The sequence below is a fragment of the Geotrypetes seraphini genome, chromosome 13 (genome assembly GCF_902459505.1).
Source record: "Geotrypetes seraphini chromosome 13, aGeoSer1.1, whole genome shotgun sequence".
In the NCBI taxonomy this organism is placed as follows: domain Eukaryota; kingdom Metazoa; phylum Chordata; class Amphibia; order Gymnophiona; family Dermophiidae; genus Geotrypetes; species Geotrypetes seraphini.
In genome coordinates, this window is record NC_047096.1 from 2,789,225 (window position 1) to 2,807,256 (window position 18,032).

At 46.7% G+C, this 18,032-nt stretch overlaps 1 protein-coding gene across 5 annotated transcripts in view; it reads left to right on the forward strand.

Moving 5' to 3' along the window:
• NFASC (neurofascin) overlaps window positions 1-18,032 on the forward strand; it is a 168,969-nt gene that overhangs the window by 113,043 nt on the left and 37,894 nt on the right. For 3 of the 5 annotated variants that reach the window (XM_033917587.1, XM_033917590.1, XM_033917591.1), the window contains 4 exons: window positions 1,615-1,685; window positions 4,091-4,313; window positions 8,054-8,176; window positions 10,002-10,175. In XM_033917587.1, coding sequence (XP_033773478.1) covers window positions 1,615-1,685; window positions 4,091-4,313; window positions 8,054-8,176; window positions 10,002-10,175 — 591 coding nt within the window. Of the gene's footprint in view, window positions 1-1,614; window positions 1,686-4,090; window positions 4,314-5,432; window positions 5,549-6,790; window positions 6,996-8,053; window positions 8,177-10,001; window positions 10,176-13,084; window positions 13,103-18,032 lie in introns of all 5 variants that reach the window. The other 2 variants (XM_033917585.1, XM_033917586.1) reach the window with 2 other exon arrangements.

Sequence of the window (18,032 nt, forward strand, 5' to 3'; positions counted from 1 at the left end):
GCTATACTTTGAATATCACTGGTGCCCTCGTAACTCCTGGCTCCACCCAGATACCCCTGGCCAGAGGGGATAAATGCCACCGAATATCTATTCCTGACCCGCTTAGTATGATTTAATTGAGCCAGAGTTAAAACATCGTTTCCCTTTCTTTCTGCAAATATGTTATTGCTACACTGAGTTATTTCTTTAGCGCTACCAGACATATGCAGCGCTGTACAGAGTCGCAAAGAAGAAAACAGTCCCTGCTCAAAAGAGCTTACAATCTATACCAGTGGTTCCCAAACCTGTCAGGTTTTCAAGATGAGAGAGATTTGCATACCTGTCACTTCCATTATATGCAAACCTCTCTCATGCATATTCATTAGGGATATCTTGAAAACCTGACTGGCTGGGGGCCCCCCAGGACAGGTTTGGAAACCACTGATCTATACAGACAAGACAGACAAACAGGATGTTTCAAGTTTATTTGGACTTGATATACTGCTTTTAAAATGCAAAGTGGTTTATAATTATACAGAGAATTAAAAAGTACTTAAAAAAAAATTTTTTAAAGTAGGAAACAGACTGACATAAACAATAACGGACGTAACATCCTACGTAAGGGTGAATGGGGAGGATACATTGCGTGAAACTAATAGACAGGGGAAGGAAAGAACGGAAGGGGTAAAGGGGGTCTTAAATGTTAAGCCAATAGTCTGAGTCTCTTGGGTGGTAAGTCCTAGGAATAAGCATCTTTGAAAAGAAATGTTTTAAGACCAGCTTTGAAGTTACTGAGTTTAGTTTCTTGTCTGAGGGTCAGGGTAGGGCATTCCAGAATATGGGGGCAGTTACTGAAAAGATTGTGGATACATTTAAGGGGAACGGTTAATCTGCTGGCTGGGTTGGTGGGCAGTGCGGAGTAGGGTTATGGATTGAAGGCTACGTCAAAAAGGTGGGCTTTCAGTCTGCTTTTAAACAAGGGAAGGGGCTTGGCGGACAAATTCGGGTCATTTATTCCAGGCGTAGGGGGCAGCTAGATGAAAGGAACGAAGTCTGGAGTTGGCAGTGGAGGAGAAGGGTAACGCTAAGAGCAGCTTATCTGAGGAACGGAGTTCTCTGGGAGGGGTCTAAGGAGAGAGAAGAGTAGGGTTACCGTATGGCTCCAGAAAAAGGAGGATGGATTGAGACATCCGGGTTTTACTCTCGGTGCTTTCAATGGACGTGTAATCTGCCTAGAACTGCAAGGTAAAGGCGGAATAAAAGTCACTAATGTAATGTAAAGGAAAACCTGGCTGTCTCAATCCGTCCTCCTTTTTCTGGAGCCACGTGGAAACCCTAGATAAGAGAGGAGAGAGACGGAGGGACTGCGGCATGAACACACTTGGAGGTTAGTAATAGGAGTTTGAACTGCATGCGGAGGTGGATAAGGAGCCAGCGAAGTGACAGCTTAAATAGCTTAGCCGTCATTTGATTCAGACGTTTTGAATGTCCTGTGTTGGTTGTCACATGAACGATTTGATGCTGTTGATCGTTTTCTGCCTAAAAGGGGGAATTTGGTTGGTGGACTCTGTAAGTCAAAATAATCATGGCAGAAAGGTTTACATTTTTCCTAAAATACATTTTTCTGGATTCTAGCACCTGAAATAAACCCTTCAGGAGTGCGAGGAGTGGGGAGCATCAAAAACAACATGGAGATAACATGGACGGTAGGTGAGGGGGGGTCACTGATTTTTCATGGTTGAATAACTTTGTTCTTCTTCTTTAATGTTACTAAGCCAGCACTTAGGAGTAGGAGCCATCTGGCGATCCAGGGAAGCGTTCTGGGAGGCCAGTGGCTGATAGGACAGAAAACCAGTCAATGAAAGGGCCAATAACGTTTCCACGGCTAGAGATTTTCCTTCCCTTCCCAATCTCTTCTTTGCAGAAAGGACCTTTATTTTGCCTCTGGAGATGATGGTACAGGTACAAGATCCTTTATCCTAAATTTTAAAAACCGAAAAGCTAAAAAAAACTGATTTTTTTCTGTAACGTTGTTGCATCACTAATTTGTACAAAAAAGCTTATTTTTAGCATCAAAAGTGAAACCTGGCCCCAAAGTCACTTTAAAGCCCTCACTCTGTGCTGAGAGCAGTTCAGTTTTTTCATCTTACTTCACCTTTGAGGTGTTACCGGTGGCCGCAGCGATTCATCTTTGTTGCCCACATGCTTTTCTCTGTCGTGTCCAGCCAGGAAGGAAAGAGGAAGTGATGTCAGCAAGGCAGGAAATGGCAAGTGAAGAATCTGAATCGCTCTGGCCACTGGCGACACCATTCCAAAACCTGAAAAATTTTAAAATCCAAAGTGTCTCTCATCCCGAGCATTTTGGATAAAGGATCGTGAACCTATTCTAAGATCTGGTCATGGTGGGAGGCTTCAGCTGCAGGGCTGGCCACAGACTAAGTCAACTTCGGCTCTGCTCTCGGGCCCTGCTTTCCGTACGGAAGACAAGAAGGAGAAAAGGTTTAAGCCAGTGGTCTTTGCTCATTTTGGAGTGGGGGCCACTTTGGATTCAATTGAGCTGAAGGAGAACCACAGGATTGCTGACCTCCGTATGTCAGTGACATCCATCCTCAGTAGCCTACATCTCTCTCAAAAGCACCCCGATACCAAGCCCTACACCACAACTCTCTACCAAACCTTCCCCGTCCTGTACCTAAGTACCACCAGCCTCTCTACCTCAGATTCCTTGTCTGACTCCCTCCCAATCCCCAACTTGTAATAAAACCAAAAGTATGTATTAATGCATCTTTTATTAGAAGAAAAAGGTATTTAACATAGTACCAGAATAAAAATCTTCACAAAACAACATGTGATACAGCTGACAAAAAAGAACCACAAAATAATTAGTACTTGCAAACATTTCAGCGCCAATTAATGAACCGCAAAGCGCATCAACAACAATCCAAATGCTAAAAGCTATTTGTCTCTTTTATAGTTGTACTCAGAAGTTTACATCTCTCTCTCTCCCCTATCCCCCTCCCCAGAGCAAGCATCTCTTTCCCTTATAACCCCCTCCCCTGATCAAGTATTTTTCTCTCTCACCCTGTCCCCCTCCCCTGATCAACCAGCCACCCTCTCTTCCCCATCCACCTCCCCGATCAAGCATTCCTCTCATTCTCTCCCCTATCCTCACTTCCCTAAGCATATCTCTTTCTGCACTAACCCCTCCCCAGAGCAAGCATCCCTCTCTCTCCTCTATCTAACCCCCCCCCCCCGATCAAGCCTCAATGAAGATAAGGAAAGTTGGTGCTTAAACTGAGGTCTTTCTTCTTGGAGCAGAAATGTGCAAACTGTTAATAAGGGAACTCTCCCCCACAATCCCCCCTGTGATTCTCTTCCACCGACCCCCCCCCCCCCCCCGCCTCGCAGGAACCAGTGCATGCTTAACCTTTTCCTTCCACTCTTTGGACCACCAGCACGAAGAGTGAAAGAGAAGCTGATAGGAGGAGAAGGTGGAAGCAAGTATCAGATCTTGCCAAGAGGGGTATGAAAGCCCAGACAAGTGCACAGGCTACCCACAAGGGCTGCCATTGGCTCATGGGCCTTGCAAAGAAGACCATTGGCTTAAACACTGAGCTGCTGCCACTAGCCACGGGCTGACACCAGCTGAAAAAGGTCTGCAGGAAGAGGCTGGGAAGAGGAGGAAATTGGGATTAGCACTCACCAGTGTGAAGTTCTAGCCTACATATTCGGGCCAGACAAAACATTTCATCCATCTCCACTTCGAAAAGATTTCTTTCTTAGGAAAACTGGATGAGATGTTCATGGTTACACAATGATTACGGAATCTCTACCATTTCTCCGATGTTTTTTTGAAATATAAAACAAATAATGTAAAGTAAAGCTGTATTGCAACTTTGTGGAAATTTTCATCTCTCCTCTCCTGACAATTCCAGTCAGATCAAGATTCTCAAAAAGAGCAGACAGGTGAAGTGCAGGAGAATACAGAGGCAATGAGCGGATACAGAAGTTCATTTTGAGTCACTAAGGTGGCTCTGAGGTCTAATTCTGAGTGAATGTTTCTGTTGGCCAGTTCTAAGTGACTCACTGAAGTCTCCTGTTCACCCTGCAGCCTCTGAATGCAACCCAGGCCTATGGCCCGAACTTGAGGTACAATGTCATTTGGAGGCAGAGGAACACGGGAGAAAGCTGGAAGAACGTCACAGTGAGAACCTCCAAACATGTGGTAGTGCAGACGCCTGTCTACGTTCCTTACGAGATTAAAGTGCAGTCTGAAAATGACTTTGGCAGAGGGCCGGAGCCTCACGTGATCATAGGTTATTCAGGGGAAGACTGTGAGTATTGCTAATGCCGCAACATTATCCCATAACATTCTCCAGTACGTAACCTGCTCCTTGGAGGCCAGGCCAACAGGACCCTCTGTTGTGTTTTGTCCACACTTGGAATCAGCCACAGAATAAAAAGCTCAGAGGCTGTGTCTGAATTCAAGAAGGCGTGGGATGGGCTCCTGGGATCTCTTAGAGAGAGTGTGGTAAAACCCCGGACACGTGGCTTAGCCCTGTTATGCCCCACCGCCACAAAGCCTCCTCGCATCTTCCCCGACAAGCTCCAGCCGCATCTGGAGGGCCACCGAACTTGTGTGTGACGTCATCCGCGCATTCTCAGTAGCCCTCCAGATGCGGCTGGAGCTTGTCGGAGCTTTCCAAAACCCGGACAAACTGCCAGGTTTTGGACAGCCAATCGGCTAAAAAGAGGACATATTTGGATTTTCCCAGATGTCTGGTATCCCTAGTGTGGTCTCACTGACATCGGGATGGTACCCTTAGCTCGAGGAGAGGCTAGGGAACGTTTTTGTTTTTTTGCATTTTGGTGTCTTTTCATCCCTGGATGTTTGGAAAGCTAGAAGTCCAGATGTATCTCCTAAAGAATTTTTTTTTGCAGGCTATACGGTACCATGCCTATGTCTATATTGTATTTATTTGCATTTCGTGTACAACCTTTCTTCCCTAGGAAGAACAAACAGGTTTGTGGTGTCCAGTGACCCTACTTCCTGGTCTTGCCTTTAGTTACAAGGATGACTGGCCACAGTTAGGAGTTAGGGGTGCTGAAGCAGACCTTGTCTGGTGTGACGTGAGACCTAATGAGTAACACAGGGGTTACCAGACTTTTCCTCTCTTGAATATTCATTATGGATATACTCCAACCTGTCCTGGGGTCTCACTCCAGGATGGGTTGGAGAACCACTGGGCTGTGGATGGCCTGAGTGGAGGTGGGAAAGGGCTGGCAAGTTCTTGAGTAATTCCAGTTTGGGAGAGGAGAAGGTTTTTGTCTTTGGTGTAAGATTTCCGGGAGCCGTGAGGTGCATCTCCCAGGTCTATAACGTCACCTGCAGCAAGACAGAGCACTGATCCTGTGAGCCAGACCCTAACCTGTGCTTTTTTTCTGCTGCTCAGACCCGACGGCAGTGCCCACTGACATTAGAATCAGGGTACTGAACAGCACGGCTATCGGGCTCCAGTGGACACGAGTATCCGCCTCCTCCATCCACGGACAGCTTATAGAATACCGAGTGAGCAAAAGCAGCGCTTCCTGCCATCGCCCGTCTAACACAGCTAACCACGGGGTGCAAGTCCTTATACACTGGGGGTGTTATAGTATCCAGGAGCTGAGCAGTTTAGTATCCCAGAGAGTCAACTGACTCAGGGGTGTTGGAGGAACCTACTTAGCACCTGAGCCACACTCTCCTTGACCCTGCTTTACTCCGACCACCAACGATAATATTCTTTACATGTTAAATCTGACTTTGTGGCTTTCAGCAGGCTTTATAGGGCTGGAACAGCTGCATTGGTTGTTTCATGCTTGGGAATACTTTCACAGGTGTCCTTTAAATTTTGGTGGTGGAGAAGAGTCGGGACAATATAACGATATGTGATATTATGGCATCCCCTATGCTCTCCCTTGCCTTACCTCCTGTAATAACTGCACATCTAAATATTAAACACCTGAAGGATTGCAATTTGACTGGATCCAGCTGGTCCCTCCTGCTTTGCACCTCCAGCTCATTTGGAACCAGAGCTGGGATCTGACACCGTCAGCGTTCACTCACCGATCCCCGGGATATTTTCCCCCCGTTTTATATCTCTCCCCCATTCTGGGTCGGCAAATGCGCTGCACTTGTATGATAACAGTCCTCGGCTGAGCACCTTCTGGAGCCCTTGAATCCAGTTTCGCACATCCCTGCCCCGGGGTTTGGACCTGTGAACGCTGTCTCTGTAGTATCCCCGCCTGGCCCAAGTACTTTCAGTGGACTAACGCAGGACTGGCTTTCGTTTAATAACAGAACCTCAAGGGGCCTAGGAGCAGTCACACACTGACTCTGCCTGGGAGATAACGTCTCTCTCTCAGCTCCAGGCCTGGCCTTTGGATGCCGCTAACTCTCTTATAAGCCCAGGTCTCTGTCTTAACTGAATTAAGGGTGTACGCGCGCATGGCCAAATCCAGCTAATTCTAATCCTGTACTAATGCACAAAAGTCTGGACTTGGCCCCGATAGGAGAGGTAAGGTGATCTCCCTACAATGTGAGAGCTGCTGAAAGAGTTACGGGTGCAGCTGTGGTGGGTTTTTTTCCAGAAGTGGGTGAGAAAAGCAATATTTCCCTCCTGGGACGGGGGATGTTGTTTGATTCTGGGAATCCTGAGCTGTTCCAGTCCAGACTTTACCAGCCAAAGCCGTACGCACTGACTTTCCCCCTCCTTCGCCCTCACGTCCCCCTGCAGAAAGGAGCTTCATATGCTCTCCCTGTTTCTCAAAGGCCTATTTCTGGCGGGAGAGTAGTTTGTTGAAGAACCTGTGGGTCTCCCGGAAGAGGCAGCACGTGGGATTCGTGGGGGACCGAACGCGAGGTGTAGTGAGCCAACTCCTGCCCTACAGCAACTACAAACTGCAGATGGTGGTAGTGAATGGGCGAGGAGATGGGCCCAGGAGTGAGACGAAGGACTTTACACTGCCTGAAGGAGGTAAGTGTCTAATTTTTTTTTTTTTTTTGGGGAGGGGGGGTGAGGGGATATGCAGACGTGCAACATACATCCTTAGTCTGACTGTATTGGAAGTGCTGCCAAAGTACAGGGAATGCTTTTAACCCTGTGCAGTCCGCAACAACTGCCCTGGAAATGCGTGTGTTGGAGCTGCAGTAAATGAGAGTTGGCAATTAACTGTGAGACTCGATGACAGCTGGTTACATTTCCTCCAGGACTACAATCCCCACAATGCACTGGGGTGCAAGTTTGAAAACCCGGGCTGCTTCATCTGTCTTTGGGCAAAATGTTCTAACAACCCACGTTGCTGGTGACAGAGGGGTCTATTCCTTTCCCGCTATTGAGGTTTTAACTCACTGTGTGGAAGATAGACAAAACCTGAAAGCTGGGGTGTGATATTATGCTTTCTTAGTCCTGTAGCCTCTCTTCCCTCCTGGGCCGTGGATTAGTAAAATGTGAGTGTCTTTCAGTTGCTGGCCGGAGGTGAAGTGAATTTAGAGACGTGGTAGTCTGCTGCATTAGCTACTTAGCAGGAAAAAGATTGAATTTTTAGCCCTGATGTTGGGTTAGGTGCTTGCGTTCTGCCAACTCCCTTACTGAAAGGTTGAAAGCAGATCAAACACACAAAAAAAGAATCGCTGTGCAAATATTTTTCTCTGCTTAAATATTCCTTTCTCTCCCCTTTGGTTCTTCTTTCTTCTCTCTGTCGCTGCTAAGGCGGAGGAGAGGTATCAGTGTGAACTGCTCCCACTGCTTACCTCACAAGCTGTCTCTCTTTGCCTGTGATGTCACTGATGCTGTCGTAGAAAAGAGAGGTCAGCGGCTTAGGAGGCAGCTGTTCAGGGGTTACCTGCTTGGGATCTTGTCCCTCTTACTTCACCCCTCTCAGTACCATCTGACTGTCACTCGGAAGATATTGTGCTTTTTTCCCCAGCAAACTCCACGTCTGTTATTTTGGTGGTCTCTGGCTCGTTTAATTTTCTAGTTGTTAAGATTGTTGTAAGGTTTGTTCTGTGTTATCTTTTCTTTCTCTTTAATAGTACCCAGTGCCCCACGGTATCTCAGAGTCCGGCAGCCTAACATGCAGTCCATCATCGTGGAGTGGGGTCCCCCTGAGCACCCCAATGGAATCCTCACTGGCTACAATCTGCAGTACCAGCCATGTACGTTCATTGGGTCCCTTTACTTCCTCAGTATAGGTCACAGAGCGAGAGGCTGGCGTGTTTTCCCAGCTCACTATGTTTTTCTGGGCTGGTGGTTTATCGGGGTGCCTGAGATGGATCCCAGAGTCCTGCCATTGCAAAGTTAAAAGGCCCTCAGAGCTCTATTTATGCATTATGACACTGGTTGTTTCCAAACTTGAGCCAGAACTATATAAGTAGGCTTTTATTCAGGTTAAAATTTACTCCTGGGGGGGAATGCTGCCCACAGTATTTTAAAGTTCTGCAAAACTCTCAAACCGTTCATCAAAATAGTAGTAATTAGTTTAAATTTGGACAAAATGCAAGATTTTAAAAGGGGATAGATTTCAAACAAACATAAGGAAGTTCTTCTTCACCTAGAGAGTGGTGGAAAGCTGGAACGCTCTTCTGGAGGCTGTCATAGGGGAAAACACACATGTTCCTGCAGGTAAAGCTAGTCTCAGTTAGGGCATTGGTCTTTGACCTAAGGGCCGCCGCGGGAGCGGATTGCTGGACACGATGGACCACTGGTCTGACCCAGCAGCGGCAATTCTCATGTACATATTTTTGTGTATTTAGTGTTTCACTGCTGTTCCAGTCCGATATTAGGGAGAGATAGTTGTGGTCTCTGTTATCTATCTTTTCCTATTGGGTTCTATATCATTAAAATCCTGTATGGACTGTATATATACACATACACAGACAGACAGACATCCCTACACACATTCACAATGGCTACTACTATTTATCATTTCTAAAGCGATACCAGACGCTTGCAGTAGTGCTGCCCGATTCACCGATTTGAGTTGATTCGCCGATTCTCTTCAGTGAATCGATTCGTTATCTGAGAAAATCGGGCTCACCGATTCAGCATCCAGCACTCCCCCCCCCCCACCCCACCTCCAGTGAGACCTGACATACTTCTGAGGCTTCCTAAAGCAGCATCAGTGGCTCTCTGGTCGAGCCGCTTCACGGCCTTCCCCTGTCATCATCACAGAGAAATCGCCATGATGAAGGAACATAAGCGTAAATAGTACCCACCAAACTTGTGGGAGCCAAACCCTTCAAACACAGATATACCAATGTCAAGCATTTCAAAGCAATGTACATATTAAAATTAGGGTGGAAACAAGGAAGTCAAAAAACTATAAACAAGGACAAACTCAGATGACAGATGAAGAGAAACAGGAGGAAAGGGGGTAGGATTACAATGATTTGAAGAAAAAGAGGACAATGAGGGGTAAAAAGATAGGGAAGGACAAGAGTAACAGGTCATATTTAGACAAGATAATTAACGATTAAGCATTCCAATGATATGTTAACCGAATCTGATGGTTTTAATTTTCAAATGCATCCTTATAAAGAGAGGTTTTCAGGGAACTCTTGAATCTATCTAATATAGATTCTTCTCGAAGATAGGTCGAAAGTGAGTTCCATAACTGGGGTGCGATGATGTGATCTTAATGCTTGTTTTCCTGTTCAACCATCCGATCAGGAGAGTTTCCCAGCGGCATTACTGTTTGTACATCATCTGCATAAGGGTTAAGAAATCCTCTTGTCTTAAGCTTCTCACCTGGGGGCTGTAGAAAGAAACTGAACAAGAGAGATAATGAGGATCCCTGAGGAACACCCCAGTCTAAACACTCGTATTGTGAACATCCCTCTGTAAATAGGACCTGGATGAGCAGGGATTCCCACGATACCTCTCACAGAACAGAAAAGCACATAATCATGGCCTGTGAGCAATTTGTTGCTGGACAAGGCAAATGAAAGCTCCTTAACTTCTTGATCTCTATTTCTCCATCAGTTAATGGTTCACGGACAGGACGGATGATGCAAGAAACCTTCTCCCCCAATCAGACCAAGTTTACCCTGATGAGAAAAGACCCTTTGTCCCGCTACCGATTTTTCCTGAAGGCTCGGACTCAGGTGGGAGAGGGCGAGGCCACAAAGGCAGAGTCTCCAGTTATTGTCAACGAAGGTAGGTGCAGAGAACGTACGTGATTGTCTCTGGAGAAAGGGTGACTAAAGCAGCAGATCCAAAAGAACGGCTGATTTTTCATGACATGGGTCTAGAAGCAGCCTGAAAAAGTTATGTGTTTGAACATTTTTTTCACATAAAATGATGAAATTTGTTACAAGTTGTTGACCTAACATATTTCATTAGATGGTCACATATTATACGTAGATTCATGTCACTAATAGGAAGTGGAACAAGAAAAACGGACCCAACACGGCTTTTGGATGTGAGCATTCGTTGAATTAGATTGCTGCATTAGCTTATTTTTATTGTCTAATTGTTGAGTGGACAACCTGAGGACTCCTGATGCAGGCTTTGTAGCTGAAACACAGTCCGTGTTGGATCCGTTTTCTTGTTTAAGCTTCAGTTGAAAGGTCTGGTCTTTGCTCCTTTGTTTATCCACATATTATACCTAGCATGACATCAAGTCCTCAAAGACAGGCTGAGCCCGACTGGGGATTGAACTCCTGTCCCACTACACAGTGGTGTACCAAGGGGGACAGGAAGGGTGGTCCACTCCAGGTGTAGCCCATAAGAGGGTGCTCCAAATGAGGGCCGGCGACATGGTCCACCTCTGAGAACTTCCAGCAGTGGTAGCATTCAGAATTCACTGCTCTGCTGGCATTGGGCCTTCCTATCTGCCGGGTCCTTCCTTCTCAGAAACAAGGAAGTAAGTGGGACCCACCGGAGAGGAAGGCCCAACGCTGACAAGAGCAGTGAGTTCTGAACGTTGTGCTGCTGACAGGGGAGGGGAAGAAATGCACCTGATTGGGGCGAGGGAGGGAGAAGGAAGACCAAGGAAGGGAGAGGAGAGGAAAGAGATGCCAGACCATGGGGAAGGAAGGAAAGGAGATGTCAGATTATGGAGGGGGAGGAAGAGAAGGAGAGGAGAGAGCTGCCAGGGCATGGGGAGAAGGAAGAGAAGGAGACTGAAATGCCAGACCATTGGGAAGGAAGAGAGGGAGGGAAAAGAAGTAAAGGAGGTGCCAAAGCAAGGAGGGAGAGGGAGAAATGGAAGGAAAAGAAAGGAGAGAGAACCCAGAGCGTGGGGGGGGGGAAAGGAAGCAGATGCCAGACCATGGGGTGAATTGGATTGTGAAGTAGATAAGGAAAGGAGAAGAGAGAGATACCAGAGCATGGAGGAGGGAGTATAGACATAAAGAGAAAAATGGAAGAGGGTAGACACTGGATGGAATGTAGAGAGTGAAAAGAAGATGAGGAAAGCAGAAACCAGAGATGAGAAAAAGTAGAAAAAATATATTTCTTGTTGCTTTAGAATAAAGTAGTATTGTAGCTGCATTGATAAACATTTATAAATAGAAAATGGAAATAAGGTAATCTTTTTATTGGACTAATTTTAATACTTTTTTTTACTAACTTTTGGAGACCCAAATCCCCTTCCTCAGGCAGTGGGGGTGGAGGGGTGGGGAGCTATGCACCCCGAGTGCAGCTTCTAGGGAATGCTCCGCCGATCCCTTTGTATATGGGGGAGGGTGTTAAAAAATGATCAGCCTCAGGTGTCTCACACCCTATGTGACCCTTTGCAGACTGGCCAATCTCTGCTAACCTGGAGCCATCCTGGAACAAACCAGAATGGACTGCAGAGATGGGCCTGACGGCCGGAGGAGCCACAGACTGCTGGTGTGCTGCTGTAACTTTGCTCCAGATGACAAATAACTAGAACCTAGTTCCACAAGAGATGATAATGGCAGATAAAGATCAACTGGGCCCATCTGGTAATGATCTCATTCCTCTTTAAAGCGGTGATTTTGGAACCGGAAATCCTCCCTTTCCCCAAAGGCTTTAGGTCCTGGAACACCTCAAGGTGGTACTGAAACCTGTACGTTAGAATCATAGCAGTGTCAGACAAAGGCATGGAAAGGAAGTGCATGTCCTGGGCTTTGTGCACTGCTCTCCCTCCTAAAACCTGCACAGGAAGATTTACCAGTGGCTCCTCTTTTGAGGAGGAGGAGAGACGGACCCTTATTTTCTTTTTGCTTTTGGAGTAGTTCTTCTGAATTGCCTTCTTTCAAGAGCACATGTAAATACGTCCCTTTGAATGACTCCTGGAAGTTATTTATGTCTTCACTTTGCTACAAGTTTTCGAAAGTTTCAGGCAATGTAGAACAACACAGCTGCTGCTAGGAATGGATTACATGCAGTAAGTGTCCAGCAGAGGGAGCTGTGCAACAGCACACCAGCACGGCTGTCACACCTGTGCCGCCATGTCGCCAGGGAAAGCGGGCAGCCTGGCATTTCCCAGTGCTGGCTAGGAATCAGACCAGCGGAGGTGATAGCTTTCCTGCTAAGTCTTTTAATGCAGCACTTGCCCATGTGATGAGATCATTTAAAAGCAGATTCATTGAGGTTTTTACTCACTTGAAAATTCCCTCCTTTGTAGGGTTACCAGACGTCTGGATTTCCCAGGACTTGTCCTCCTTTTGAGGACACTTTGTCTGGGTTTTGAAAGGTCTCCTCTAAATTGTATCAGGCTGAGGCATAACAGGGCGGGGATGGGTAAAATCTGGCAACCCTATTTTTTGAGCACCCATAATAAAAAGAACGGTAAGGTGGGAATTCACTGAAGGGACATGTGAGAGATTAACTATCATTGCACAGCTTTTCAGAGAAACTTTATTTCCTGCTCCTGCCGCAGCGTACAGTCACTGGACCTGGCTGTCCGTCCCGTATAGGTGCTTCCTCTCTGACCAACTCCTAGAAGTGGTTATTTCCCCTCCTCCTCCTCAGGCAGTGTGTAGCTGGTGTTTGTCTGCTGTTGTGTAGCGCTGTTTCTCTCACCTGCCTTTTCTGTTTTCTTCCCCTTCTCTCTTCCTTTAACCCTTCCTTCCCTCGCTGGGCGCCACACGCAGAAGCTACTCCCACCCCAGGTAGTGTATCTGCCACAGAAGGTAACGGGAAATGGGGCATGGCTGTGTTACAGCTGTGCCACTGCACGTGGTAATTGCATGGCGTTAACCCTTTCAGAGCAGAGGGGTGAGAATAGAAGGACATCTTAGTGAGTGACTCTGGCTGTAGTCCCAGACTCCCCCCCCCCCCCTGACTAAACTCTGATTTATAGGTTCGCTGTAGACAGATTTCCGCTCACAAACCAAAAAATCACCTTTTAATTGGATCACCTTCACTAATTATGCTTCTGATTCATTTGGGGAGGGGGGTTTTCCACAGACACAGTGAGCAAAAGGTCTTAGGAAATAGAACATCATATTTATTTATTAAAAAGAAATTATTAACATACTCCTATCCCACCACTGTTGTCAGCTACTGAGAGAGCCCAGAGGTAAGTGAAGCACTTCAGGCAGATTTTATGGCTAAAACATCAGCTTTGCCAGGACACATTTAAGACGGAGGCTCTCGTTGCTAGAGGGAAACTTGCCTCTTAGGCTTCTTAAAATGAAATCCTTCTCATTCTAAAACCAACCCCACCAAATCCACATCACATCCATAAACCTCATAGAGAAAGTACAGTTACTTACCTGTAACTTGGGTTCTCCGTGGACAGCAGGATAAGTCAGCCACATAAGGGTGATGTCGCCGATAGCTCCCATTTGACAGATAAGTTCTTCGCCCATTCTATTCAATCTCTTCATCTCCTCCCTCGGCACCACTTTAGACAACCTAAATGTAACATCATTCAGCTACGCAGATGACATAACTATTCTCCTCCCCTTTGAAATCCAAGACCACACCTCAACAGGACACCTGGAAATAATTCTGGATGAAGTAGAAAAATGGATGACAAACCACAAACTGAAACTAAACTCGGACAAAACCAAATTCCTAATGCTTGGGTTTTTGTCCGTTTCAAGCATTAGGAATTTGGTTTTGTCCGAGTTTAGTTTCAGTTTGTGGTTTGTCATCCATTTTTCTACTTCATCCAGAATTATTTCCAGGTGTCCTGTTGAGGTGTGGTCTTGGATTTCAAAGGGGAGGAGAATAGTTATGTCATCTGCGTAGCTGAATGATGTTACATTTAGGTTGTCTAAAGTGGTGCCGAGGGAGGAGATGAAGAGATTGAATAGAATGGGCGATAGTGGTGACCCCTGCGGGACTCCGCATGGATTTGACCATGGGTTAGATTTCATGTTGTTTGTCTTAACTCTGTACGTTCTTGTTTTAAGGAATCCTTGGAACCAATTGTAAACCACCCCTGAGATCCCGATTGCATCAAGTATCTGGAGTAATATGGTGTGATCGACTAGATCGAAGGCGGCGGAAAGATCTAGTTGGATAATTAGGATCCTGTGTCCTTTACTGACCTGGATTGGCCACAGTGAGGACGGGCTACTGGGCTTGATGGACCATTGGTCTGACCCAGTAAGGCTATTCTTATGTTCTTAATAGCTCAAAGCACTTCCCCTTCCTTCCTCAGATTGTTCCTTGCTAGGACCGGTTTGGCCTTTAGGAGAGGAAGGATGGGACATGGAGAACCTATGCTACAGATAAGTAACTGCACTTTCTCCCAGGACAAGTAGAATGAATCAACCACATATGGGTAACTCCCTAGCCAAGAAATGCGTGACTTGGTCTTTAATGATGCGTTTTCACCGTGGCGCATTCCTCAGCTGGCTGTGGTTAACCGAGTCATTTAGAGTTAAATGTAGACATGGCTAAGATGCAGGAAACAAGTTTTAGTTTTATTTATGGTAGCACAGGTAAGGCAGTGTAACATCTGTCTCAGCCAAATTGAGGCCATAATTGGTTTTTACTTCAGTTGCTGCAGGGGTAAAGTGAGGGGGAGGGGCTAACTCCTTTATTATATACGTGGGGCCACTGAAAAGTTCTGAGCCCTGCCAAGAAGAGAATGATGTGGAGCCATGAAACTTACAAGTTATTCCACACGTTTCATTTCAATGATACAAAATGAAGCGAAACGTGTGGAATAACTTGTAAGTGTCATGGATCCACATCATTCTCTTGGTTGGGCTAAGGACTTTTCAGTGGCCCCTCTTGTATAAAAATGTAGATATAGTCCCCAGTCATGGTACATGGGCTTGTCATGCCACTGGGGCATACGCACGTCTAAGAAGCTGAAAGCTATGCCGTCATCAATTCCAATACCAGCAGGGCTTTCCAAAGCAGACAGGTTTCAGCGGATATATCAGACTAACGTAGTACCATCCATCTGGGCAACCTTGGAGGTGGAAGATTGCGTTTGATGTGACAATGGCGACAACATACTGCGCAGGAGAAGGGCCTGGCAATCTATTGTATTCTGCCATGAAAACTTTATTTTTTGGTGTGGTCCTGACAACGCCAGGGGCTCACCCAAGTCAATTTTGTGTCTCAAATGTCCAGTAAGGTGGCCCTCTAATTGGGCCTGCCCCTGTTTGTCTCTCCCAGGGGTTCAGCCCTGGTGTTATTCTGGTGTTAGGGCAGCTTGTATTACTGTTTGTTCAAATGCATTGGGAGCCAGGAAGATTCTGTCCAGACAGTAGTGTTTGGCGAAAACGTGTGTTGAGAACCACGTGGCTGCATTGCAGATGTCCTCTATTGTCGTGTGGTAGATGTGAGCCATGGTGGTGGCTAAGGCCTCTATTGTCGTGTGGTAGATGTGAGCCATGGTGGTGGCTAAGGCCCTGAGCTGGTGGGTTCAAGTTGGGTTCTTCTGTAGGCAAAGGATATGTATTGGGCTATCCAGCTTAACAGTGTGATTTGGTGACCAGGAGATTATAGGAATCTAGGGTGGGTCCTGAGCACCGCCTGGTCTTCAAGGAGTAGTGTGTAAGTGGTGGTGGTGGACCAGTGCATGGATTACGCTGATGCAAATGGCTGAGGTGACGGTGATGAGGAAGAGTGTTTTCCATACTTGAAACCAGGGATATGCCTCTCCTAACAGTTCAAAGGGTGGTAGGGAGAGTTGTCCAGGGTGAGTTCCCACACTGGCAATGGTGGCCTGACTGGTGGATATAGGTTGGAAAGGTCTTTCATGAAGTGTGAAACCATAGAGTGTGTGGATACTGGTTTATTGTTCACATGATTGTGGTAGGCTGCAATTGCACTTAGGTTGACCTTGATGAAGGCTGGATTGAGGCCTTCCTCGGACAGGGCAAGTAGGTACTGGAGGATATTTGGGATGCAGCAGGCATAGGATTTAAGGTGAGTATCTGAGCACCAGAAGCAGAATCATTTCCATTTCAGCATGTCGACTCTTCTGGTTGTCGGAATTCTGGCTGCTATTAATACCTGCTTGACATTGTGTGTGAGGTTCAACCTCTCAACATCCATGTGGTCAGTGCTAATGTATGCAGGTCATAGTGAAGGGTGGATCCTCCGGTCTGGGTGACAAGATCCAGTATGATGGAGAGGCGGAGTGGTGAGTGGATTGTTAGGCAGTGCAGGAATGGGAACCATGGTTGAGGCCAGAAGGGGGTGACCAAGATCACTCTGTCTCTGTTGAGTATCTTCCGTAGAGTTTTGGGGATGAGTGAAGTTGGTGGGTATGCGTAGAGAAACCCCTGGTCCCATGTAAGGGTAAAGCCATGAGAGCTGAGGTGGTGTGGAGAAGGCCGCTTGAGCAGGAGGAGCATTTCGAGTTCTGTTTGATGGCGAAGAGATCTATGATTGGTGATCCCCATTTCTGGAATACTTCCGCCACTGGTTGAAGGACCATTCTTGTTGAAGGACCATTCTTGGGGATACCGCTGATTCCAGTGTTGATGGAGGTGCCATTGTAATGGCTTCATGTTTAGTCTAGTGTGTTGGACCATGAAAATTGTTGCTGCCCTGTGGCCCAGGAGCCAAAGTAATGGCCGTTCTTATGTTGGAAGCTACCACTCCCCTCCCCACGCCAGGTCCGAAGAAAAGCTCTCTTGAAGACCACCTTTGAATTCCAAGGACCCAACGTCTGGAATGAACTCCCAAGCAGCTTACGACAACTTACCACACACTTTCAAGTTAGGAAGGCACTGAAAACACATCTGTTCTCTTCACTGCACTGATCTGTTACAACGTATTCGTGTACATGTGGTTTACACCTCTGTATCATTTCTAATATTATGTAAGCCGCAATGATTCCTAGTTGACATTTGTGGGATACAAGAATAAGTATGATATGATATGAACAGGAGGACGGAATGCTTTGGGTGAGAGTGTTCATGATGTCAGTGTGCTTGGCTGAGAGGAAGGTCTTGTCCTGGCTTGTGTTGATTTCTGCTCCAATAAATATGTTTTTGCTGGCATTAGGTGGAACATCTTGTAGTTTGAGGAATCCCAGCTTCTGCAGGATGGCAATGGTGTAGTGAGGCTTGCGTCTCTTATGGTGAGTGTCCTATCAGCCAGATAGGGGAGTATGCAGATCCTCTGGAGACAGAGATGTGTCGCTACCACTGCTACACACTTTGGGGGGTGGTGAGGCCGAGGATGAACTGATGGATGGGTCTCTGTGTCTGCAAGTGGTCACAGGTGCACTGCTGCTATGTGTGCCTCTTCTGTCCCATGACTCCCGATGTCTGTGATGTCCCTGCTTTGAGGTGGAGGAGTGGGCTTAAGCTGCAGTGGGCTTAAGCTGCAGTGATGCGATGGTCCATCTCTGGGGGGGAAGAGAGGAAGTCCCTGGGTTGGACCAGAGGGGCCCCAACATCACACAAGCTCAGAGAAATCCAAAAGAACCTATGAGCTATTGGAGAGCTTATCCGGCACATGGGAGTTGTCGGCTACCTCACCCGTAAGTGGCTGACTTATCCTGCTTGTCCTAGGAGAACCAAAGAATGGCCAGAACACACACATGCCCCCTTCCATTGAGCAGCAGATACAATTGCTATTCTATGCAGTGGCTCATCTGCTGAAAGGGTTAACGGC